Raw genomic sequence first — 26,960 nt, forward strand, 5'->3', positions numbered from 1 at the left:
AAATATAGTGGCCTTGTGGGGTTGCCTATCTAAGCCCCTGCAAGGTGGAACTCATGTTTTTTTCTGGAAACCCAAAACTGAGCCTGGCCAGGGAGTCCATCACCTGGCCAGTATTTACTTAAAGCTTACTTCAAATTTGGCTTTAAACTGTGGTATGGTCTTTATTTTGTTTTTGTTTTTGTTTTTCGAGACAGGGTTTCTCTGTATAGCCCTGGCTGTCCTGGAACTCACTTTGTAGACCAGGCTGGCCTCGAACTCAGAAATCCGCCTGCCTCTGCCTCCCAAGTGCTGGGATTAAAGGCTTGCATCACCACACCCGGCAGTGGTGTGGTCTTATTCTCCACCAGAGGGATTAACATTTTCTTACCAGTATGAATTCAGCTAGCTTAGAATTACTCCAGGAGTTTCCAGATGGTTTCTTATTAATATGACTTTTAGCATTTCAAACCAAGCTTGATTTTGAACTTTTAACACTGCTATGGTTCCCCACCAGTGTGAATTCTCTGATGTACTTTAAGGTCTCCACCATGAGCAAAGTACTCCCCACATTCTTTACACTCATAAGGCTTCTTGCCAGTATGAATTCTAAAGTGTCTAAGAAATTGGTAATGATATTGGAAACCTTCTCCACATTCGTCACACTGGAAGGGCCTCACCAGTATGGACTCTTTGGTGGATTCTAAGAGCTGTACCACGAACAAAGCCCTTTCCACATTCCTTGCACTGAAATGGCTTCACATCATAATGAATTCTCTGATGTTGAATAAGTTGGTACGGGAGTCTGAAGGCTGACCCACACTGCTCACATTCATATGATTTCTTTCCATTATGAATCGTCTGGTGCCGTGTGAGCTGAGCCAGAACAGTGAAGCCCTTTCCACAGTCCTTACACTCAGAGGGTCTCTCATCAGAATGAATTTTCTGATGTTGTATGAGGTTTGAGCGGCGATTAAAGGTTTTCCCACACTCGTTACATTCAAATGGTTTCACAGCAGCATGAATAACCCCATGTTCCAAAAGGCTGCAAGCGCGCTTGAAAGACTTCCCACATTCTTTATATTCAAAAGGTGTCTGACCTGTATGAATGATTTTATGGTAATTAAGCTGGCTGGAAAAATGAAAGCCCTTTCCACATTCATTACATTCAAAAGGTCTCTTACCACTATGAAATCTCTGATGTCGAATGAGATGTATATTAAGTCTAAAGACCTTCCCACAGTCCTTACACTCAAAGGGTTTCTTTCCAGTGTGAATACTCTGATGCTCAGTAAAATTTGATCGTCGACGAAAGGATTTCCCACATTCTTTGCACTGATACGGTTTCACATTGGTATGAATTTTCTGATGTTCACTGAGCTGGTACTTACGTCTGAAGGCTGACTCACAGAGCTTACACTTGAAAGGTTTCTCATCAGTGTGAGTTTTCTGATGCTCGGAAAGGTATAGATGAAGCCTAAAAGCCTTGCCGCATACATGACACTCAAAGGGTTTCTCACCAGTGTGAATACTCTGGTGTCGTACAAGGTAAGAACCACTACTAAATATCTCCCCACACTGCTTACATTCCAATGTCTCTGAAGTATGAATGTTCTGGTGCTGTGTGAGCTGAGCCAGAACAATGAAGGTCTTCCCACAGTCCTTACACTGAAAGGGTCTCTCACCAGAATGAATTTTCTGATGTTGCATTAGATCTGAGCGACATTTAAAGGCTTTCCCACACTCACTACACTCATATGGTTTCACATCAGCGTGGACAATCCTATGTTCAACAAGGCTGGAGACACGGCTGAAGAACTTACCACATACTTCACATTCAAAAGGTTTTTCACCTGTATGAATGGTTTTATGGTACTTAAGCAGGTCAGGAAGATGAAAAGCCTTTCCACATTCATTACACTGGAAAGGTTTCTCACCACTGTGAGACTTCTGATGTCTTGTGAGCTGTTGGGGGAGTCTGAAGGCCTTCCCACACTCCTCACATTCATAGGGCTTCTCTCCAGTGTGAACACTCTGATGCTGAGTAAAAGTTGACCTACAACCAAAGCACTTCCCACACTCTTTACATTCATATTTTTCTGTATTGTGAGCAAGAGTCTGGCAGGTATAAGGAGGCATTTCTGCCTTGTTAGTAACCTTTTCATCAGCATCTCCTTGATAACCCTGCAGTCCTTTGAATGTACTACAGTTGGGGCCATCACTAAAAGTAGACTCTTTAAGGTCAAACGTTTTACTGAATTGCTTTATGCTCGGTTTGTGTAAGTTTACATCAGAAATATGATTCTCCAGAGATATGTTTTCAGCTTCAACACATGTCTCCACATCTGAAAGAAAAGGAGAGAACAAGAATAATTGATTTTCCTGTAATACGCTCATATATTCCATTAAATGAGTGGCCAGACTCTAAAGTACTTTCTACGAACAAGAGCAGGGAGAGCAGCAATAAGCAAAGTTTATGTAAGGCAATACGCTTTACCGTAGAACAGGTTAGAAGCAGGAATATGTATGCTTAATGACATTATAACAAACTATTGTGAAGCAATTTTACGTGCCTCTCTGCATCCTACTGGAAGTACATACTGTTCGGGGAAGATTTTGAACCTTTGGGATGTGACAAGTAGCTCTAACCTGATGGCACTGTGTTACTGTCCACTTGGAAATGAGCCGTTTGATCTCTATGCTACTGACAAGAAGGGATGTGTCCTCGGGGTCCTGGGTCATCAACTGGGACCTTCCTTTGTGCCCACTGCATATTTACTGAAAAAAATTAGACCATACCCTTCAAGCATGGACACCTTGTATGAGAGCTTTGATGGCAGCTGAACTTTTTTTTTTTTTTAAGATTTATTTATTTATTATATGTAAGCTGTAGCTGTCTTCAGACACTCCAGAAGAGGGCGCCAGGTCTCGTTACGGATGGTTGTGAGCCACCATGTGGTTGCTGGGATTTGAACTCTGGACCTTCGGAAGAGCAGTCGGGTGCTCTTACCCACTGAGCCATCTCACCAGCCCGGCAGCTGAACTTCTAACATGTGAATCAATGACATTAATATTTTCTCTCCTCTCCACCTGTCCCACCTGCTAACATACAAAGGTCTCCAAACTCCCTTAGCATTCTCTCTTTTGAGATAGCTTTGGTGGAGGACACAACACTTACCTTTCAGCTATGGCCACCTCTTAACATTTCAAGTCTCCTTTCATGACCAGTCCTGGAATATTCCCCATCTCATTCTTGCATTGAGAATATAAGAGTTTTTACCTTATCCTATACACATACATGTGTATACAGGATAAGTGGCTACCCCAGGCCACGTACACATGGTATACAGATGGCAGCTCCTTGAAGCCGTACATCCAGCAGGATAGGCAACTCTTTCAGATACCCTAGTGGTTGAAGTCAGGCCCTTCCAGCCCAAACCATAAACCAACAGGTCAAACTAACAACTCTTGCCTGACCTTTTAACTAGCAACGGGACCATCCCCAAACCTTTATACGGCTCTACAATGCTTCTCACATTTTCTTGTCACATGCAGCTCAATTGGAAGGCACAAGCTATGAACAACAAAAGGAGGGTCCATAATCAATTCTAACCAAATTATGGTCCTGCTGGAAGCCTCCCATCTTCCTGTGGACATGGGAGCTGTCCACTGCCGACCACACCCAGCAAACAGTTCCGCTATCCCCAAGGGAAGTAACCAAGCTGATGAGGTGGCTAGAGCTGCAGCTCTCAGCAGCCTGGGTCTCTCACATCTCAAGGCACTCTCATGTTACAGCCCACATGCTCGTCATCAATCATCCTCAGGCGCTCCATCTTATCCCGACTGTTACCTGTCTAGCCTGCCATTTTGTGGCTGTTCCTAATGTTATAAGGAAACCTTATCATGATCAAGCTGATTACATATTCTGTTATCTTCTGTGCCCTTGGAAACCAATCACAACTGAAGTCAGTAGAACTGCTTTGTATAGTTACCCACAATAAGCTTGGACCCAAACCAACTAGCCAGCAGCACTTCCTATCCACATATATAGGCTTTTATGGGTTTTGCTTTTATAAGTTGCTCCAGGGATGGACTCCAATATAAGAGACACCTGCACCAATATAAGAAGCTATTTGAAATAAGACTTCTATTTTGAATAGGGACTGAATAAAGTTTAAGTTCCCAAGACCTCCTTGGGAACTGACATCCTACTTGGCAAAAAGAGGCATGTATGTGGGTAACTGACATCCTAATGGGCAAGTTAAGACATGGATGTTAAACAAGGCAAGTCTCGCCAGGCAGTGGTACCACACATCTTTAATCCCAGCACTTGGGAGGCAGAGGCAGGCAGATTTCTGAGTTTGAGGCCAGCCTGGTCTACAGAGTGAGTTCCAGGACAGCCAGGGCCACACAGAGAAACCCTGTCTTGAAAAAACCAACCAACCAAACAAACAAAATAAAAAAAAAAAAAAAAAAAAAAAAAAACAAGTCTCCTCCCACAGTTGAATACCCCAGCCACTGGGAAGAGGATAAATGTCCAACATGTTCCTAAGGAAATCCCCTATCCCTAAATCCTAATTGGTGGGATTACTTGGCACAGATGTTTGTAGATCATAGACTTAAAAGATCTATAGAATTTTAGCCAAGGGTGACAGCCAGCTCCCAAGTCTGGTCTATGGCTTTGATCAATCAGGCCTAGGGTATATGCTCAATAAACTATCCCTGTTTGACTGAGATCAGTGTTTGTGTGGTTTGTGGGTCCACTCCTGAAACCCAACAGTCCTAGACCTTTCTCCCTAATAGCCAGACTTTGTCTTGCTTTATTAAACTTATTTACATACTACCCCTGAGGCCCTATCCTTGATAAAGTCTGCTGGGTGATGGCAGCTCATGACTTTGTGACATTCATTCTAGCACACAGGAGGAAGAGGCAGGTGTCTCTCTGAGGTCAGCTTGGTCTATGGAGAGAGTTCCAGACAGCCAGGACAGCCAGGGCTACATGGAGAAATAATGCTCTCTCAAAAAAAAAAAAAAAAAGAAAAGAAAAGAAAAAAAAAACAGCAAATAGAAAACTATCACTGCTTAAACTTTTGCCAAACTTCTAATCCTATCTCCAGGCATCAGAGTCTCCTTTCCACACTCATCAAGCCAGGGATCCCTCCCCGGGCTGCACTGGCGCCTCAGCTTCGCCCACATGCCCGCGGTCAGACGGTTCAGATGACCTTTTGGTCTCAGTACACACATTCTCAGGGTGGGTAGGGACTTTGCCCACCACTTTAAAGGATCACAGACAGTTCCTGATGTCCTTCTTTTTTTTTTTTTTTTTTTAAAGATTTATTTATTTTTATTATATGTAAGTACACTGCAGCTGTCTTCAGACACTCCAGAAGAGGGCGCCAGATCTCGTTACAGATGGTTGTGAGCCACCATGTGGTTGCTGGGAATTGAACTCTGGACCTTTGGAAGAGCAGTCGGGTGCTCTTACCCACTGAGCCATCTCACCAGCCCCCTGATGTCCTTCTTAGGGAGCTCATCCCATCTCAAAGTTCTAACCTCCCTTCAATCAGACAATGGCCATGAATTTACCTCTCAAATTTCTCAAACTCTGTCAAAGCCTTTAATATCCCAGGATGTTTCTATATTCCTTATCATCCCAGTCTTCAGACAAGGTTAAATTAACAAATTGCTGTTGCAGGATATTTGACCACATTGTGAACCCCAAGCGTGTGAACTGAACAAACCTTGTTGTGGTGTGGCTCAGCCCTAGCACACACCTTTAATCCAAGAGCTTTCTGTAAACAGGATTAGATAAAGTCAGTGACAGGTCAAGAGCAAGCAGCCCGCCAGCCGGCAGGGCAGAGAGTAAACATAACAGAAAGGCGGGCCTTGGAGTTGACGGGCATCTAAGGCCATGTGGCGGAGGAGGAGGAGGAGGAGGAGGAGGAGGAGGAGGAGGAGAGGAGTCTTTCCTTCTGGGACCTCAGTGGAGCAGGCAGGTCAGCTGGGCGTTTTCTCTGGCTCTCTTGAGCTGGCAGGCTTTTACTCCAGCAATTGAATCTTCATTGGTAAAATCAAACGTTTGGGATTTTGTTTTAAAAATAACAAATCACTCTTTCAAAAACAGTCTTAGCAAACTTTCCCAAGAGCGTCTTACCCATTAGATAAAACTCCTGCTGTTGACTCTCCTGCAATTAAAAGCATTCCCAGTGGAACCCCTTCTTCTTCTCCCCTTTTGAGCTCATGCATGGACGGTCAATTCTGCCTCCTGGTCTCCTGGCTCAGCCATCACTTCTCCCTGATGACGTTCTTACACCCTTGTCATGCTACCTTCACACTCTCCTTGGGAACTTCATCCACCACCATTTGTCTCAACCTTATCCTGAACCTCGTGAGAAAACTCTGCTAATGAAGGTCGAAGTCCCCCCCTTGACCAGACAGTCTTCTGAGGCTTGGCACATCATGGAAGACTGCCCTCATTCGAGGGGCTTCTCCTTCTGTGACCTTGTCTGGAGAATTCAAAACCCTCACACAATGCCTCCTCTTGAGGAGAGTCACATTGCATCAGATTACAGGATCAACTTCCTTTCTTCTGATAAGAATCCTTTCAGCTGGCACCTGAGATTTCTGAAATGCTTCCCCACGATAATAAAGCATCCCAGGACCCTAAGCCTCTAGCCAGTGACTTTTACCCGTCCTGCATGTTTCTACCCTCCACGTCCTCCCAAATTATAGAAGCCTGGAATCACTCCTCCCAGTCACAGTCTCCTTCCTCTTTCTCCTAAACAGACAGGTCCCTTTAGGGCCATCCTTACTCGTCCGACTGCCACTGATCTCAGTGGCTTCCCTCACGGGATTCATAGTTCTCATCTCAAGCCCTTTAGACCACCATCTCAAGATAAGTCTTCTCTTTACATTTCCATCCCAACAGGACCATTCTCTCTTAGGTTTCAGAAGACACCAAGGTCAACCAGCCTGCCTCCCATATCAGAAGCAGTCTTATACATCTGCCGAGACCAAAGCCTGACCCTATTAGGTTATGAGGTACCTCCTCCTCCTCCTCCTCCTCCTCCTCCTCCTCCTCCTCCTCCTCCTCCTTCTTCTTCTTCTTCTTCTATTTCCTCTTGCTCACACCTATTGGCAGCAAACTCTATGTATGGAGACTTGGGGTTTAGGAAGCCTATACTCAAAAGGTCAGCCAGACAACTCACGTGGTGGTATCTGGAGACTGCTTACCAGCCGGTTGCCAAAAGTAGATACTTATCCCTATGACACCTAAATCGATTTCTAAAACACCTGTCTCCTATGCTTACTTTCTCTATGATCAAACTAGAGATTACTGTCGATATTAGCCAGAGAAGCTGCCTTTACTGGCCCTGTAAGAGACATAATACATATACAGGAAGGCATTCTACATTTTATGTGGAACGGGAACCTTTTAAGTTCTAACTAAAGACTTTACTATAGCATTTATCACAGCCCCCCCCCCCAATCAGGCACAATCAAAATACAGAGGGTAAGCATCCCACTCTCTCAACCCCTGAGTATAGACAAGGTAGAAGTGGTCCAAAGCTCCTCAAAGGCCCTCGCATCTCTTTTAGGTGATATTAACCCCACCGTCCTGTCACTCCATCTCACTTCAGACCTTAACCTCTGCAATGCGAGCTTCTGAATAATGCTCTGCCTGACCGCTTTGGAGAATGTTGGTTGTGTGTCCCTCCTGGGTCAAACTCACAAACACCATTTGTAGCTTTGCTCTTTGTACTATTAGATTCTCCCACCTTGCCACTCATTAAACCACTCTAAGCCACATATCACTACAACCCCTATCTCCCCCACATCTCTCTCTTCAGTATCACAGACTGCTTTAACTCCTCGGGGACATGCTTTGTGGGCACGGGATTCTGCAGATCCCACAGACTGCAGTAATGCCTAAACCCTTAGTACCACCATCTAGACCCTACATCCAAACATTCACAATGCCTTAATTATCTGCAGCACTCGAGTAGACTAATTTAGCCTACTGGCTGGGTGCTCTGGAACTAGGGGTGGTATCTGGTGGAGAACCCTTGCTGATGCCCATCATTGCGTTTATAGTGGCACGGCAGGACCAATGATTGCTAGCAGTCCTGGACATAAACGCTGGTAACACCAGTGGAGCAGCGGGACTGACTACTTCCCAGCTATTTACCATCAGTTTCCACTCAGTTCATCTGAGATCTCCAAAGGGTGCCTCAACCATCCTTATCCTCAAGGGCCAAGTAGACTCCCTGGCTGCCATAATGCTGTAAAATTGTTGAGGATTAGACTTATTAACAGCACAGAGAAGTGGTCTTTGTCTCTTCCTCGGGGAGGAGCGTTGCCTCTATGTAAATCAATCAGGTATGCATGAGATCAAAAGAGGGTGACTCCAAGATAAAGTTTCGTAGGCAGCAAGGAGGTTCAGCCTCTGTAGACTGAACTCTGAACGGCCATGCATAAGCGTATTTATTGATTGTCACAGTTCTTCTTAGGGTAAAACAAGTTCCTCATACCAAAACCCAGATCTGATCTGTGTGTTTCTTGAAGGAACATGAAGTGGTAACTTCTGGTTTCTTTGGAAAGTCAGTTGTATTGGACAGTGTTTCGCTGAGGCAAGCATGTGAAGGGGTGTTTTCCTGAAGCAGATACAAGTGAAAAGATGTTTCTCTAAGGCAGGCAGATGAAGGAACTTTCGCTGAGGCAAGCATGTGAAAGGGCATGTGACGAAGGACTCTTTACTAAGGACACTCATGTATGGGTCCACCTAATATGCATTGCTGAGCTCTATTTCTTGGGACTCCATACAGAGAAAAAGCACCAAAAAACCTCTGGTGGTGTGTTGGCAGCTTCTTGGCAAAGTGATATGAGCTTGTACAGAATCACGTGGCATTTTGCTAAGACAGACCCCCATGCTGAGGCAAGACACATGGCGGGGTGGGACTGGTGGACACGGGATGTTTGGAGGGAGTATAAATAGGATTCAGTGGACAGTGATGGAGTCTTGGCTGAGCTGGCTAGTAAAGTTAGCTTTTCAAAGCTTCTTGGTCTCTCTGATCCTTGCTTCACTGAGAGAAGCACAGCAGGAAACTTCTCCTGGCGTCCCTAATGGTCCTGGCCCCTCCTGCTGCCTCATGCGGATTCAGCTGAGGCCTGGCTGTTCCTGCTAGGTCCTGCCACCACTGCTGCTATCCTCACTACCAGACTGAACTGCTGGCATATCTGCAAAGTGTTTGTGACTGGATCGAGCTGCCGCTGCCGACCTGTGAACTGAGCTGCTGATTTCCTGACAATGCCGATGGGATTTGTCCAAAGAACCATTTCTAAACAGGTTCACTTCCCCCATAATAACCTTTCTTTTCCACTACCTCTGGTGGGTGTGGGCTAGAAGGGAGATTAAAATGTTTAAGAACGATCATTAAAAGTAGGCTTTAGAGACAGGTGGGATTTCTGAGTTCCAGGCCAGCCTGGTCTACAGAGTGAGTTCCAGGACAGCCAACGCTACACAGAGAAACCCTGTCTCAAAAAAAAAAAAAAAAAAAAACAAAAATAAAAATAAATAATAAAAATTAAAAAAAAAACAAAAAACTAAAGTTACAGGAGCACCTCCCTCACCCTTGCGATTTCAGTCTTTACTGTGCAGTTTGTAGCACTCAACAACGAAAGACGGCCCATGTTTGCCAGGAATGTCTTACAACTAAACTCAGGCAAAGGTGATGAAGCTCCCCTAGAAAAACAAGTGCACGAGTCACAGAAAACAATCACTGTGTTCTACAAGGATTTCCTCAAGGTCTAAGAACTTGTAGAAAACAACTACTTCATTCCGCTGAGTGAAAATGACTCTACTGTTTTTCCTCTACACTGACTACTGCAGATGATCTCAAAAATAAGTAAGTAAATAAATAAATAAATGGACCCTGCTAAGAAACAGTGTGATGCTGCCTCTGGCCACTCCAAGAAGTAGATTTCTGACAGTCCAATATGGAACTGGATTATACTCTTCTTCCTCTTTCTCCTCCTCCTCTTTCTCCTCCTCCTCCTCTTTCTCCTCCTCCTTCTCTTCTTCTCCTCCTCCTTCTTCTCCTCCTCCTCTTCCTTTTCCTCCTCCTTCCTTCCTTTTAAAGATTTATTTATTTGATGTATATAAGTACACTGTTGCTATCTTCAGACACACCAGAAGAAGGCATCAGACCCCATTACAGATGGTTGTGAGCCACTATGTGGTTGCTGGGACTTGAACTCAGGACCTCTGGAAGAGCAGTCAGTTTTCCAGCCATCTCACCAGTCTGATTCTACCCTTTTTAACCCTCCTTTCCTTTCCTTTCCTTTCCTTTCCTTTCCTTTCCTTTCCTTTCCTTTCCTTTCCTTTCCTTTCCTTTCCTTTCCTCTCTCTCCTCTCTCATTTTCTCCCTCCCTTTCTCCCTTTCTTTCTTTCTTTCTTTCTTTCTTTCTTTCTTCCTCTTTCTTTCTTAGTTTCTTTCTTTCTTTCTTTCTCTCTCTCTCTTTCTTTCTTTCTTTCTTTCTTTCTTTCTTTCTTTTTAAGATTTATTTTATGTATGTGAAATACACTATCACTGTTATCTTCAGGCACAGCAGAAGAGGGCTTCAGATCCCATTACAGATGGTTGTGAGTCACCATGTGGTTGCTGGGAATTGAACTCAGGTCCTCTAAAAGAAGTTCTTAACCACTGAGCCATCTCTCCAGGCTCCCTCTTCCTTTTTTTAATCGTACTAACCACACACTGTCTCATGAACTTCTTGTCTAGATTTCTTCAACAACATATGCAAAACATTTATAAACATTTAGCCAGTTGCTATTAAAGAGTCACTGGCTCCTACCTATGACGCCAGAGCCCTGCCACTCCCAATTCTACCCTCAAGGTGAAGCTCAACCTTGCCCCAAGGATTTTAACACCCTTATTCAACAAGAAGTAGTCTAATGATAAGATCACCCTCTATCTCCCTGATTGTTTATTAGTAATAAAAATGGGGGAGACGTAGGGTAAAAGGACTAGGATAGACCACCCTGTCCCTGACTTGCCTCTGACTCCAGGGCCAAGAAGTGTGATGGTTCCTCGGGAAGGTGAGAACCATCTTTGAAGACACAGAATTCGAACATTTGCTGCCCCTCCCAGCGTTACAGCTTTCACTGCTGCTGAAACTGTCTTGGCTTTGGTTCAGTGGTCAAGAACGCTGAGAGCTCTGCCTGAGGCCCTGGGTTAGAGACCCAGCAGCCCCTATAACTCCAGCCCCAGGGAGCTGACCTCTCTAGGGCCTCTTAGGATACCTGCACACGTGTGTGCACACACAACCAATAATGAAACACTTCACTCTTACTCACCTGGTCTCGGCCTGTCTGTTTCTTCCTTCACAGCCATCCAGGGCTCTTTCTCCTGCTCTAGTAAGACGATCAGATCTGATTTAGAAATGCAACGTCCCGACAACACCCGCCACAGGATCTTAAGACTTCTGGTGAGTGGAGCACAGCTTCTGCTCCAATCCAATTGCGCGGGACCTGAGACTGCATTAGTTAGGGAAGCAGAAACCTGCCTGAGTAGGGCCACAGGCCTCATCCGGCCGGATCAGCGCCGGGGTAGCGGGAGCGCAGGGTTGCCTGACACCCGCCAGCTACCCACGACCCCCGCCGCAGGATTTTGGGACTGCTGGTGAGTGGAACACAGCTTCTGCTCCAGTCCAATCACGCGGGACCTGAGACTGCTCTGGTTGGGGAGAGAGAAATCCGGCCTACATAGGGCCACAACCCTCTTCCAGTCAGAAAAGCACCGGGGCAGCTGGGGCGCAGGGTCGGCTGACACTCGCCAGCTACCCACAACACCCACCACAGGAGCTTAAGACTTCTGGTGAGTGGAGCACAGCTTCTGCTCCAATCCAAGTGCTCGGGACCTGAGACTGCATTAGTTAGGGAAGCAGAAACCAGCCTGAGTAGGGCCACAGGCCTCATCCGGCCGGATCAGCGCCGGGGTAGCGGGAGCGCAGGGTTGCCTGACACCCGCCAGCTACCCACGACCCCCGCCACAGGATTTTGGGACTGCTGGTGAGTGGAACACAGCTTCTGCTCCAATCTTTAAACAGTGACAACGATAACAACTAACCCCAGAAATTACCAGATGGCGAAAGGTAAACGTAATAATCTTACTAACAGAAACCAAGACCACTCACCATCATCAGAACCCAGCACCCCCACTTCGCCCAGTCCAGGGCACCCCAACACACCGGAAAAGCTAGACACGGATTTAAAAGCATATCTCCTGATGATGATAGAGGACTTCAAGAAGGACTTTAATAACACACTTAAAGAAATGCAGGAGAACACTGCTAAACAGGCAGAAGACAATAAAGAGGAAACACAAAAATCCCTTAAAGAATTGCAGGAGAACACTGCTAAAGAGTTACAAATCCTTAAAGAAAAACAGGATAACATAATCAAACAGGTAGAAGTCCTTACAGAAAAACAGGAAAACACATCCAAACAGATGATGGAAATGAACAAAACCATACTAGACCTAAAAAGGGAAGTAGACACAATAAAGAAAACCCAAAAGGAGGCAACACTGGAGATAGAAACCCTAGGAAAGAAATCTGGAACCATAGATACGAGCATCAGCAACAGAATACAAGAGATGGAAGAGAGAATCTCAGGTGCAGAAGATTCCATAGAGAACATCGGCACAACAATCAAGGAAAATGTAAAATGCAAAAAGATCCTAACTCAAAACATCCAAGAAATACAGGACGCAATGAGAAGACCAAACCTACGGATAATAGGAGTGGATGAGAATGAAGATTTTCAACTCAAAGGACCAGCAAACATCTTCAACAAAATTATAGAAGAAAACTTCCCAAATCTAAAGAAAGAGATGCCCATGAACATACAAGAAGCCTACAGAACTCCAAATAGACTGGACCAGAAAAGAAATACCTCCCGACACATTATAATCAGAACAACAAATGCTCTAAATAAAGATAGAATACTAAAAGCAGTAAGAGAAAAAGGCCAAGTAACATATAAAGGCAAGCCTATCAGAATTACACCAGATTTTTCACCAGAGACTATGAAGGCCAGAAGATCCTGGACGGATGTTATACAGACACTAAAAGAACACAAATTCCAGCCCAGGCTACTATACCCAGCCAAACTCTCAATTAACATAGATGGAGAAACCAAAGTATTCCACGACAAAACCAAATTCACACATTATCTCTCCACGAATCCAGCCCTTCAAAGGATAATAACAGAAAAAAACCAATACAAGGACAGGAACCACGCCCTAGAAACAACAAGAAGGTAATCCCTCAACAAACCTAAAAGAAGACAGCCACAAGAACAAAATGCCAACTTTAACAACAATAATAACAGGAAACAACAATTACTTTTCCTTAATATCTCTTAATATCAATGGACTCAACTCCCCGATAAAAAGACATAGACTAACAAACTGGCTACACAAACATGACCCAACATTTTGCTGCTTACAGGAAACTCATCTCAGAGAAAAGGATAGACACTACCTCAGAATGAAAGGCTGGAAAACAATTTTCCAAGCAAATGGCATGAAGAAACAAGCTGGAGTAGCCATTCTAATATCTGATAAGATTGACTTCCAACCCAAAGTCATTAAAAAAGACAGGGAGGGACACTTCATACTCATCAAAGGTAAAATCCTCCAAGAGGAACTATCAATCCTGAATATCTATGCTCCAAATACAAAGGCAGCCACATTCATTAAAGAAACTTTAGTAAATCTCAAAGCACACATTGCACCTCATACAATAATAGTGGGAGACTTCAACACACCACTTTCACCAATGGACAGATCATGGAAACAGAAACTAAACAGGGACACAGTGAAACTAACAGAAATTATGAATCAAATGGATCTGGCAGATATCTACAGAACATTCTATCCTAAAACAAAAGGATATACCTTCTTCCTCAGCACCTCATGGTACCTTCTCCAAAATTGATCACATAATTGGTCACAGAGCAGGCCTCAACAGATACAAAAATATTGAAATTGTCCCATGCATCCTATCAGATCACCATGGACTAAGGCTGATCTTCAATAACAAAATAAATAATAGAAAGCCAACCTTCACGTGGAAACTGAACAACACTCTTCTCAATGATACCTTGGTCAAGGAAGGAATAAAGAAAGAAATTAAGGACTTTTTAGAGTTCAATGAAAATGAAGCCACAACATACCCAAACTTATGGGACGCAATGAAAGCATTTCTAAGAGGAAAACTCATAGCTCTGAGTGCCTCCAAAAGGAAACTAGAGAGAGCACACATTAGCAGCTTGACAACACACCTAAAAGCACTAGAACAAAAGGAAGCAAATTCACCCAAGAGGAGTAGACGGCAGGAAATAATCAAACTCAGGGGTGAAATCAACCAAGTGGAAACAAGAAAAACTATTCAAAGAATCAACCAATCAAGGAGCTGGTTCTTTGAGAAAATCAACAAGATAGATAAACCCTTAGCCAGACTCACTAGAGGGCACAGGGAAAGCATCCTAATTAACAAAATCAGAAATGAAAAAGGAGACATAACAACAGATCCTGAAGACATCCAAAACACCATCAGATCCTTCTACCAAAGGCTATACTCAACAAAACTGGAGAACCTGGATGAAATGGAGAAGTTCCTAGACAGATACCAGGTACCAAAGTTGAATCAAGATCAGGTTAATGATCTAAACAGCCCTATATCCCCCAAAGAAATAGAAGCAGTCATTAATAGTCTCCCAACTAAAAAAAGCCCAGGACCAGATGGGTTTAGTGCAGAGTTCTATCAGACCTTCAAAGAAGATCTAATCCCAGTTCTTCACAAACTATTCCACAAAATAGAAACAGAAGGTACTCTACCCAACTCATTCTATGAAGCCACAATTACTCTGATACCTAAACCACAAAAAGACCCAACAAAGATAGAAAACTTCAGACCAATATCCCTTATGAATATTGATGCAAAAATCCTCAATAAAGTTCTTGCTAACCGAATCCAAGAACACATCAAAACAATCATCCATCCTGACCAAGTAGGTTTCATCCCCGTGATGCAGGGATGGTTCAATATACGGAAATCCATCAACGTAATCCAGTATATAAACAAACTCAAAGACAAAAACCACATGGTCATCTCGTTAGATGCGGAAAAAGCATTTGACAAGATCCAACACCCATTCATGATAAAAGTCTTGGAAAGATCAGGAATTCAAGGCCCATACCTAAACATGATAAAAGCAATCTACAGCAAACCAGTAGCCAACATCAAAGTAAATGGTGAGAAGCTTGAAGCAATCCCTCTAAAATCAGGGACTAGACAAGGCTGTCCACTTTCTCCATACCTATTCAACATTGTACTTGAAGTCCTAGCCAGAGCAATTCGACAACAAAAGGAGATCAAAGGGATACAAATTGGAAAAGATGAAGTCAAAATATCACTCTTTGCAGATGATATGATAGTATATATAAGTGACCCTAAAAATTCCACCAGAGAACTCCTAAGCCTGATAAACAGCTTCGGTGAAGTAGCTGGATATAAAATTAACTCAAACAAATCAATGGCCTTTCTCTACACAAAGAATAAACAGGCTGAGAAAGAAATTAGGGAAACAACACCCTTCTCAATAGTCACAAATAATATAAAATATCTTGGCGTGACTCTAACTAAGGAAGTGAAAGATCTGTATAATAAAAACTTCAAGTCTCTGAAGAAAGAAATTCTAGAAGATCTCAGAAGATGGAAAGATCTCCCATGCTCATGGATTGGCAGGATCAACATTGTAAAAATGGCTATCTTGCCAAAAGCAATCTACAGATTCAATGCAATCCCCATCAAAATTCCAAATCAATTCTTCAACGAATTAGAAAGTGCAATCTGCAAATTCATCTGGAATAACAAAAAACCTAGGATAGCAAAAACTCTTCTCAAGGATAAAAGAACCTCTGGTGGAATCACCATGCCGGACCTAAAGCTCTACTACAGAGCAATTGTGATAAAAACTGCATGGTACTGGTATAGTGACAGACAAATAGACCAATGGAATAGAATTGAAGACCCAGAAATGAACCCACACACCTACGGTCACTTGATCTTCGACAAGGGAGCTAAAAACATCCAGTGGAAGAAAGACAGCATTTTCAACAAATGGTGCTGGCACAACTGGTTGTTAACATGTAGAAGAATGCGAATCGATCCATTCCTATCTCCTTGTACTAAGGTCAAGTCTAAGTGGATCAAGGAACTTCACATAAAACCAGAGACACTGAAACTTATAGAGGAGAAAGTGGGGAAAAGCCTTGAAGATATGGGCACAGGGGAAAAATTCCTGAATAGAACAGTAATGGCTTGTGCTGTAAGATCGAGAATTGACAAGTGGGACCTCATGAAACTACAAAGCTTCTGCAAGGCTAAAGACACCATCAATAAGACAAAAAAACCACCAACAGATTGGGAAAGGATCTTCACCTATCCTAAATCAGATAAGGGACTAATATCCAATATATATAAAGAACTCAAGAAGGTGGACTCCAGAAAGTCAAATAACCCCATTAAAAAATGGGGCTCAGAACTGAACAAAGAATTCTCACCTGAGGAATACTGAATGGCAGAGAAACACCTGAAAAAATGTTCAACATCCTTAATCATCAGGGAAATGCAAATCAAAACAACCCTGAGATTCCACCTCACACCAGTCAGAATGGCTAAGATCAAAAATTCAGGTGACAGCAGATGCTGGCGAGGATGTGGAGAAAGAGGAACACTCCTCCATTGTTGGTGGGATTGCAAGCTTGTACAACCACTCTGGAAATCAGTCTGGCGGTTCCTCAGAAAATTGGACATAGTACTACCGGAGGATCCAGCAATACCTCTCCTGGGCATATATCCAGAAGATGTCCCAACCGGTAAAAAGGACACATGCTCCACTATGTTCATAGCAGCCCTATTTATAATAGCCAGAAGCTGGAAAGAACCCAGATGTCCCTCAACAGAGGAATGGATACAGAAATTATGGTACATTTACACAATGGAGTACTACTCAGCTATTAAAAAGAATGAATTTATGAAATTCCTAGCCAAATGGATGGACCTGGAGGGCATCATCTTGAGTGAAGTAACACAATCACAAAAGAACTCACACAATATGTATTCACTGATAAGTGGATATTAGCCCAAAACTTAGGATACCCAAGATATAAGATACAATTTGATAAACGCATGAAACTCAAGAAGAATGAAGACCAAAGTGTGGACACTGTGCACCTTCTTAGAATTGGGAACAAAACACCCAGGGAAGGAGTTACAGAGACAAAGTTCGTAGCTGTGATGAAAGGATGGACCATTTAGAGACTGCCGTATCCAGGGATCCATCCCATAATCAGCTTCTAAACGCTGACACCATTGCATACACTAGCAAGATTTTGCTGAAAGGACCCAAATATAGCTGTCTCTTGTGAGACGATGCCGGGGCCTAGCAAACACAGGAGTGGATGTTCACAGTCAGCTATTGGATGGATCACAGGGCTCCCAATGGAGAAGCTAGAGAAAGTACCCAAGGAGCTAAAGGGATCTGCAACCCTATTGTTGGAACAACATGATGTACTAACCAGAACCCCGGAGCTCTTGTCTCTAGCTGCATATGTATCGAAAGATGGCCTAGTCGGCCATCAATGGAAAGAGAGGCCCATTGGACTTGCAAACTTTATATGCCCCAATATAGGGGAATGCCAGGGCCAAAAGAATGGGAATGGGTGGGTAGGGAAGTGGGGGGCGCTATGGGGGACTTTTGGGATAGCATTGGAAATGTAATTGAGGAAAATATGTAATAAAAATATTAAAAATCAAAAAAAAAAAAAGAAATGCAACGTCCCACTTAAACGAAAGAAAGAAATGGCTCATAGTGCAGACTCTTTTTTTTTTAATTTATTTTTTTATTTTTTTGAGACTCAGTCTCTCGAATTACCCCAGGATTGTCGTGGAAGGTGATATGTAGACCAAGCTTACCTTGATGAGCCTGCCTGTGCCTCCCAAATGCTGGGATTAAAAGTGAGTACCTTGAAAGCCAGGTAGCAGTCCACTTTAATCCCAGATTTTAGGCAGACTCTGTGAGTTTGAGGCCATTCTGATTTACAGAGCAAGTTTCAGAACAGCCAGCACCACACAGAGAAACTTTATCTCAATAAGAAAAATAAATAAATAAATATAAAGTGTACTTGACCATGACTCCCCAGTGCAGATTTTTAAAACTGCAGACTTAATTATTATAAAGATCTATACAGCTTGGCACAGTGGATCATGCTATAAACCCAGATGGTGGGAATGAACCAGGCCAGCTTGAGCTGCATAACAAGAACCTTATCTTGATAGATAGATAGATAGATAGATAGATAGATAGATAGATAGATAGATGGATATGAAGCCCAAATAATACTAAGGAAAGACTTCAGAGAAGGAAAAAGCAACTTGGGTAAGAAATCAGCTGCAAGCCGGGCAGTGGTGGCGCACACCTTTGATCCCAGCATTTGGGAGGCAGAGGCAGGCAGATTTCTGAGTTCGAGGCCAGCCTGGTCTACAAAGTGAGTTCCAGGACAGCCAGGGCTATACAGAGAAACCCTGTCTCAACCACCCCCCCAAATCAGTTGCTTCAGATTAGGGTTTTAATCTCCTTTAAATGCAGACAGGGCTTGTCACGTAAGAGGAAAGCAGAACTGAGTGGTGAGAACATGAACCCACAGGCTATACTGTGTAGCCTAGTGTAGACCCCATCCCTGCAGCTCACCAATAATGACATTTAGGCGAGTCCCATAGGAGTCTATGCTCAGTTTTCCCATCTGAACACTGGGTATGGTGATACACACTTGAGGAGTAGAAGCTGGCAGATAAGAAGTTCAAGGCCAGATTTAGTGTCACAGCAAATCCAAAGCCAGGCTGCAGGCTGTACTACATGAGACCTGGCATCATAAAACCCAAAATAATAAAAGTAATATTAATATAATTCAGACAGAGCTTATGCTACTTATTGGATAGAGTTGATATCAAGATTAAACACTATATTCAAATAATTTGAGTACTGTCACCTATACTAATACAAAATCGTGATTTTTAAAATTTCCATGTATTTAATATTTCCCACAACAGGTAGTGAACCAACGTGTTGGGCAAGAATCCACCAGAAATTTAAGATTATTAAATCTTAAAGAGTGAGTTTTATTTTCTAAGAGAGAGAAAGGTGGCGCTGGGACATGTCACAGGGATTCAAGCAGGGAATCTTGAAAAAAAGAAACAGCGCTCAGGCTCTGAGGCCCCCTGCTGTGGGGAGTGCAGGTGGCTCAGAGTCTCAGAGAGCCTGAGAATGAAGGCTGCTCTGGGCAGAAAGCTTAACAAGTAAAAACTGCCTGCTTCCTATAGGCGGGTATTACTGAAAGTTTGAATTAATTGCTTTAAAGATGGTATGAAGATATTTTTCCCTAATAAGTCTTAGAGGGTACTCCTATTCTGTCTAAGGTGGGCTCCACAGGAATTTTGGGTTTAAATCTTGGTTTGACAAGCTGCCTGCTTATAAGCAGGTATAGATAGAAGTGTGAATCAATTGATTTAAAGATGGTATAATGAAGTCTGCAGGATAACTAATTCATAGTCTTTGAACATGGGCTCCACAGGAATTTTGGGTTAATTATCCTGACATGACAGATTAGGAAAAAGGCCTAAGAATAGATTTTTTCCCTTTTTTTTTTTTTTTTTTTTCAAGACAGGGTTTCTTTGTGTAGCCCTGGCTGTCCTGGAACTCACTCTGTATACCAGGCTGGCCTAGAACTCACTGTGTAGACCAGGCTGGCCTCGAACTCAGAAATCCACTGCCTCTGCCTCCCAAGTGCTGGGATTAAAGCGTGTGCCACCACGCCAGGCTTTTTAGGATAGTAGGGAAGTTGTATGAAAACAATTGTTTTTGGGAAGCTTTGAAGTCCTGCAGAATAACTCATATTCTTTGAATGCGGACTGCACAGGAATTTTGGGTTAATTTACTGGCACAACAAAATAGAAAAAGCCTAAGAACAGGCTCATATCGTATTTTAGTTTATTTATTTTGGATTGCTTTTTGTTTTGTTTTGTTTTTTAAGATTTATTTATTTATTATATGTAAATACACTGTAGCTGTCTTCAGACACCCCGGAAGAGGGCATCAGATCTCATTACGGATGGTTGTGAGCCATCATGTGGCTGCTGGGATTTGAACTTGCGACCTTCAGAAGAGCAGTTAGAGCTCTTAACCACTGAGCCATCTCTCCAGCCCTATTTTGGATTGTTTTAATTTTCTTTTTTTTTTTTTTCTTTCTTTCTTTTTTAAAAAAGATTTATTTATTTATTTTATGTATGTGAATACACTGCCACTGTTCAGATGGTTGTGAGCCATTATGCTGGGAATTGAATTCAGGACCTCTGTTCACTCCGGCCCTGCTTGCTCCAGCCCCGCTCGATCTGGCCCAAAGCTTTATTTATTATATGTAAGCACACTGTAGCTGTCTTCAGACACACCAGAAGAGGGCATCAGATCTCATTACGGATCTGAGCCATGTGGTTGCTGGGAATTGAACTCAGGACCTTCGGAAGAGCAGTCAGTGCTCTTAACCACTGAGATTTCTTTCCAGCCTTGTTTTAATTTTCAAAATGCGCGTGATTTTGAGTTTGGGGGTGATATTATCCGTCTGGGAGTGAGGTCACTATAAAGGTTTTCCTGGTTACCGGGTCAAGGGTCTGCTGCTTGGGAGGAAGGCTTTGTCTCTGCGTTTTGAGAAAGGATGATTAGTGCCTGTCGACACCCCTTCCGGAGCGACACGGATCAGACGCGATGAGGGAGACCCCTTGAGGCACCCAGAGCTCACTTGAGAGGACCAGCAAACGGTGGGCAGGCAGGGGCTTCATGAAGCTCCTATTTGGGACCAAAGAAATCTCAAACTATTGCTTTGGGAAGAAGGAGGAACAGAGCTGTGGACTTAAATGCATTTTCTTTTCTTCATATGGAGACGTCTGTCTGCATGTTTGCTCCGGCACCACATGCCCACATGGTGCCCATGGAGTCCAGAAGACGACATCAGTTTTTCTCCTGGAACTGGAGTTGCAGACGGTTTTGAGATGGTGGTGGAAATTGAACCCGGGTCCTCTGCAAGAACAATCAGTTTTCTTAACCACCAAGTTATCTCTCTAGCCCACAATTATATTTATTGATTGATTTCTTTACTTTCTTATTTCATTTAGATAGTTTGTTTTGTTTGAAACAGGGACTCAGCATGTAGACTAGGCTAGCCTGGAACTCACTGTGTATCTCAGTGACCTGGAGCTCACAGCAATCTTGTTGCATCAGCCTTCAGAGTGAAGGAATGACAGGCATGGGACACCAAACCCAACTTCAATTAAACATTAAAAGACAGCCAAGACTTTTAATTCATATGAAGAAGGCCCACAGTGTAGAGGACACGTCCCCCATTCATGGGCCACAAGCTTACCCACTGCGACCAGGTTGCTGTAGGTCTCCAACATTATGTCCCTGTATAAGACCTTTTGAGTAGCATCCAGGCAGGCCCACTCCTCCTGAGAGAAGTCAACAGCGACATCCCTAAATGTCACTGACCCCTGAAAGAGCAAAAACAAGGAGAGTGAAACTGGGGAAGCTTTCAAGATGGAAACCAGAGGGAAAGGGAGCCATAAGGAAATGCTCAAGGCACCTGACTGCACGAGCCCTCCATAAACTACGACTGTGCCCACCTACATAGCCAATAACTGTACCTCTTCACTCCACCCACATCCCTCAGGCTATATACCCACAGAAGGGAAATGTCACCTGGGGTCAGGGTAAATTACAAAAGGAATGCTGTGAGTCCTTGAGTTTATTATGATATCAGGTGATATAAAGAGAATGATTTTTGTAAATTATGTAAAAGTCCATAAGCATACCATATAGGAGTCCATATTATATGCATATTAGGTTTAATCTTTTCTACCTACTTTTTAAAAAATACTTTCTAGGTGGCCAGTGTGTCTCAGGTCTTCTCTGACTCTGGAGACTACAATCACCTCCCTATCACAGCCTGGATGACCTTTCTCTCTGTTACCTGAACTCTCTCCCTCCTAAAGCCTCCTCAAGCAGGTCATCTCATCACACACACCCACAGGGGACACTCACTCACACACACTGCGTCATCAGCCTGACAACACCTCAGATGTCAATCAGGTTTCCCAGGGCACTCAATGAGACCATCCCCTCAAAGCTCTGAAGCCCCCAAGGCCCCTGTTTCCCTGTGGGACTGGCACCTCCACTGCAAGGACAGTCCTCCCTGAGCACAGACCAAGCAGAGAGCACGTGTGGAGGAATGCATTCAAAGACAACCCCAGTGCCAGCTGGGAAGAGGCACAGACAGGAAGTGCTCAGACCTGCCAGCCCTCACTGGAAAGGGGCAGACTGGGCTGGGGGATTCCGGATCCTTGGGAAGCTTCAAGAGGGAAAGACAAGAAGGAGTCACCTAACCTGAAGTCACCCTAGGTCAAAAAGAGAAAAACAACTTACACAGACCATGTCCTGACTATTAGAGCTGGCCATTCTTCTTCAGGCTTCCTCCCCTGGGGGACAAAAAGAAAGCCATCACTGCATTGTGACTTGATGCTCCCAGACTGACTTCTGTCACTGTGATGTCATCGACTACACTTATTTCTCAAGCCTCCCCACTCGCTCTCTCCCCTCCCACCGCTCACAGCCTCCCCCACACAAATTGGAAGCACACAGGAGTCTACACAAAGCTGATCCCCTCCTAACCCAGACAACCCACTGCCAAGGGGGCAGTGTGGGAGTGCAGGGCACAAACATGTCTGCCTTGAACTTCCTCCAGAAGAGGCCAGCAGAAGGGATCCCATCTTCCACCCTGAGATCCAGCTCGCCCTGCACCTGGGCCACTCCTCCTATGTGAGCAGATCTCAGATCTTCCTACTGGAACCCCCCTATCAAGGCTCACAGGGGCTCATAGCATCCAAGTGGCCCCTCCTGTGTAAACTCAGGGCTGAAGCACAGCGAGGCTGGAGGGGCTGCAGCTGCAGTGCTGGGGCAGCGTCCAGCATTCTGTGCCCACTGTTAGTGAATGGGACTGTGCACCATGGACCACTCTCTCCTGAGAACCTTCCCTCATCTATGATAGCACTTATGTCGTCTCAATTAAGCCATGATCCTTTATGGAGATAATTAGCTGTAATTAGATGTGGTAGCAGAGGTGTATAATTCCAGAGGCAGAGACAAGAAACTTGTTCAAAGTCCCAGTCCAAATGTGATCTAAGTGAGTTCTAGGGCAGCCTCTATCTGTGGTGCTGGCAAACTGAGTATTAACATTCATGAGAATGACATCCTAATGTCTTCTGTCTCGCCACATCCAAAAGTCAACTCAAAACAGAAAAAAAATATTAAAATTTGAAACTGACACTCATAAAAAATATACAGGGAAGCCTCCAGGACAGTGGACATATTGGGCATTACTCTAAAAACACAAGCAACAGAAGCAAAATGGACAAATACGACCATTTGTATCAAACTAAAAACCTTTACACCGCCAAGGTAACAATCAACAGGGTACCGGGATAATCTAGAGACCGGGAGGGAATAACTGCAAACTGCATCTGACTAGGAGGGGACAGCTAAACTCCTGCACAGCAGCTTCATAAGGAATGCAGACAGCTCAGAGACAAGGAAACTTCCTGGTTAAGGATCGGGCAAGCTGGAAATAGACATTTCCCCAAATGGAACATCAGTATGGCCGGTCAGAGATGCAAGAAACTAGTCATCAGAGAGAGAGAGAGAGAGAGAGAGAGAGAGAGAGAGTGTCACCATCAAAGGCTTCCTCACGCCTGTCAAGAGTGTCCATTATGGGGGCTGGTGAGATGGCTCAGTGGGTAAGAGCACCCGACTGCTCTTCCAAAGGTCCAGAGTTCAAATCCCAGCAACCACATGGTGGCTCACAACCATAACCATAACGAGATCTGGCGCCCTCTTCTGGAGTGTCTGAAGACAGCTACAGTGTACTTACATATAATAAATAAATCTTAAAAAAAAAAAAAAGAGTGTCCATTATGGGGGGGGGGGGCTGCAGAAATGGCCCAGTGGTTTTAGATCACTTTATGCTCTTGCAGAAGACCTGTGTTCGATTCCCAGGACTCACATCCTGTCTCACCAACGTCCCTACCTCCAGCTTCAGGGGAGTTGACGCCCTCTTCAGGCCTCTCAAGGCACATGCATGGTGCACACAGGTTGGGTAGGCACAACCCTCAAGAACAAAAGATAGAAATACATCTTGTTAAAATTAGTATCTAGTATCAGAAAGAAAATATAACGTGGAGCAATGGAGGAAAACTCACACTACTGGAAGGAATGTAAATTCATACATTGACTGTAAACAGTGACCCTCAAACAGTTACAAACAGAACTCCCACCTGATCCATCCATCCCACTATGGAGTGGAAACCAAAAAACAGGAAATAAAATCAGCATCAGCAAGAGACATTTACACTCCCACCTCTCTTCCAGCATCATTTCCATAGCAGTGATACGCGACCCCACCAGCAGACGAATGGACCACGCACGCACATGGAGGATGGGGCTCTCGCACAGTGAACCATTTACTACAATATGGATGCACACATGCAATACGATAAAGAGGAAGGCAAGCATGGGGAATGGGGATGGCTCAGGGGCTGAGAGCCGCTATGGCTTTTCCAGAGGACAGAGTTCAGTCTCCTGACAGCTACAGTGCCTGGAACCCAAGCTGCAGGGGAGCCTATAGCTCTGGTTTCCAGGGGCACCTGTGATCACGGACACATAACCCAACATACATAACTTTGAAGACAAATACTTCATTTTTAAACAAAAAGACAGACACCCATGGTCTCAGTCAGGTAGAATCTGAAGATGCTGGTTACTGGAGTTTGAGTGGCGGAGGCTGGGTGTGCAGCATCGGGGTCGAGAGTGGGAGGTAGATCTATACCATAAGCCGAGAGAGTGGGGAGATGTGTCATGAAACATGGTGACTGTGATTAATAGTTTGCAAAGTCTTAGAGAGTAGATAGCAAGTGTACTCATGACAAAAATATAAGTTAGATGAAGTCCTTCAGTGCTATCACTTTCCCACTCCCGAGATCCTCAGGAGCGAAAAGACCATCTATCGCCTGCATTCTTCTCCTGCTTTGAAAACAAGGTCATCCTGACTTGTGATGCCATGGAAATAGAAATCAGATGCAGAAAGGCAGCGTTTGAAAGCCCTAATGCTAACCTCTGTAGGTCCCTCTCGAAAACAGCTTGGGAAAAAGACGGGATTGTCGACAGAAGACTTCAAGGGTCCTTGAAACGATAATGTGAATACTAGCTGGAACGGGAGGGGACACTGTAAGGACAATAGTGCAGTTGTAAATTTGCGTGCTCCTGCTTCATTTCCTATATTTCAGTTCTATATTCTAAAACTAAAACCTCAGTTCTCAAACCGAAATGAGCACTCGCTCTTGAATCGTAGATGGGTAGCGATAATATTTTCATTATTCTCCAGCCTCCCTCTTGAATAATGGCCTAAGCAGGGAACCCGAGTAAACATGAGATCGCAGACTACATTTGAGAGCATCCTCAGTGAGAACTTTCCTTCTCTTCCCACGACATTCAGATTCGGCAGAGCTCTGAGACAGTCACGGAGCTCAACAAGTAGCTGGCCTCTTAGGCGAGCCTCGGAGGCACTGGCAGATCCCAAGCTCAAGTCTGAACCTCAGGAAAAGCTTCCCTTCAGACCCTGCACCTGACCTCCCCTTACTGAAGCTTGGTCCTCTGCTTTAGTCCCTGGGTCCCTGAGAGAAAGCAGGAGCAGACAGCGACAAGCACAGAGACACAGATAATGCAGAGAGCACAAGGTGTGTATACAGTTAGACATTGACAGACACACACACACACACACACACACACACACACACACACACGTACACACATCACAGTCCCTACACGCCCACACATCAAAACCCATTCGCCCCACCCACCTTCCACACCCACACCCGCCTGCTGTCTCCCGCCTTACTCTATGGAGGCCAACCAGTGACTTCTTATTCCCACCTGACCGTCTGGGGTAGCTCCGCCTGCACACCAGAAGTTGATGTTCTACTTCCGACCCAATGCTACCTGGGAAATGTAGTCCCCTTGTCCCAAACTACAAGAAATATAATGCTTCATAGTTCTGGGATATCCCAGCATGCAACCTGGGCCAGCCCATCTGGCAGCTGCGCCCTGTGCTTTGTGGGCGTTCCCACGGAGGTGCCTCCTTAAAGGGGCGGTGCCCTTCTGTGTGTACTTCTGGGTTCACCCCTGTGGAGAGGACAGGTGAGCCTAAGTTTTAAATGCAAGCTAGCAAGTAAAATTGGATCGAGATGTAATTGAATACGCTTTGCCTGAGACCCACGGCAGGGTTCCACCTTGCTGTGCTCTGATGGGACTTTGTCAGTGTTCTGGGTTTTTCTGAACGATCAAAGAAAGAGGGACACTGCAGAATGAATTTAGGCTTCCCAGAAGCAGAGGGATCCATTCTGATGAGCTAAGCTAACAGCTTCGCAGGAGGGGTTTTGTGATTGTTACACAAAGGGCCTTTTAGCAAGTCAATTCCCGCATACCCAAATCGCATATCAGATCTAAGAGTTGTCTCAACGGACCATAAGGTAAGTAAACAGAATCATAAAAATTCCAAGTTTAAAAAAAAAAAAAAAAAAAGAATTCCAGGTTGGCCAGGAAGACAACTTATGGGAGTCTGAACTTTTCTTCACAGCAACCAGAAGTCACAGTATACATCAGCTTCAAACACCTTGTTCCCCAGCCTTCAGCCCCCATTTGCCTAAGATGTCATATCAAATCTTCAGTATGCGCCTGCCCTGCTGAGGAAGTTGTTGAA

The 26,960-nt window shown here is 44.2% G+C and overlaps 1 protein-coding gene across 1 annotated transcript; it reads right to left on the reverse strand.

Annotated features, from left to right (window-relative positions):
* Positions 1-476: 476 nt before the first annotated feature.
* On the reverse strand, positions 477-26,234 carry LOC110298476 (uncharacterized). The gene is given in 7 exon segments (XM_085841992.1): positions 477-651; positions 653-2,321; positions 11,333-11,450; positions 21,523-21,645; positions 22,577-22,629; positions 24,234-24,314; positions 26,100-26,234. Coding segments are annotated over 5 exon segments (2,118 nt in total). The 5' UTR covers positions 22,610-22,629; positions 24,234-24,314; positions 26,100-26,234.
* Between the last annotated feature and the right edge of the window lie 726 nt (positions 26,235-26,960).

Source organism: Mus caroli, unplaced genomic scaffold, assembly GCF_978045245.1.
Source record: "Mus caroli unplaced genomic scaffold, Mus_caroli_1 scaffold_8, whole genome shotgun sequence".
Classification (NCBI taxonomy): Eukaryota; Metazoa; Chordata; class Mammalia; order Rodentia; family Muridae; genus Mus; species Mus caroli.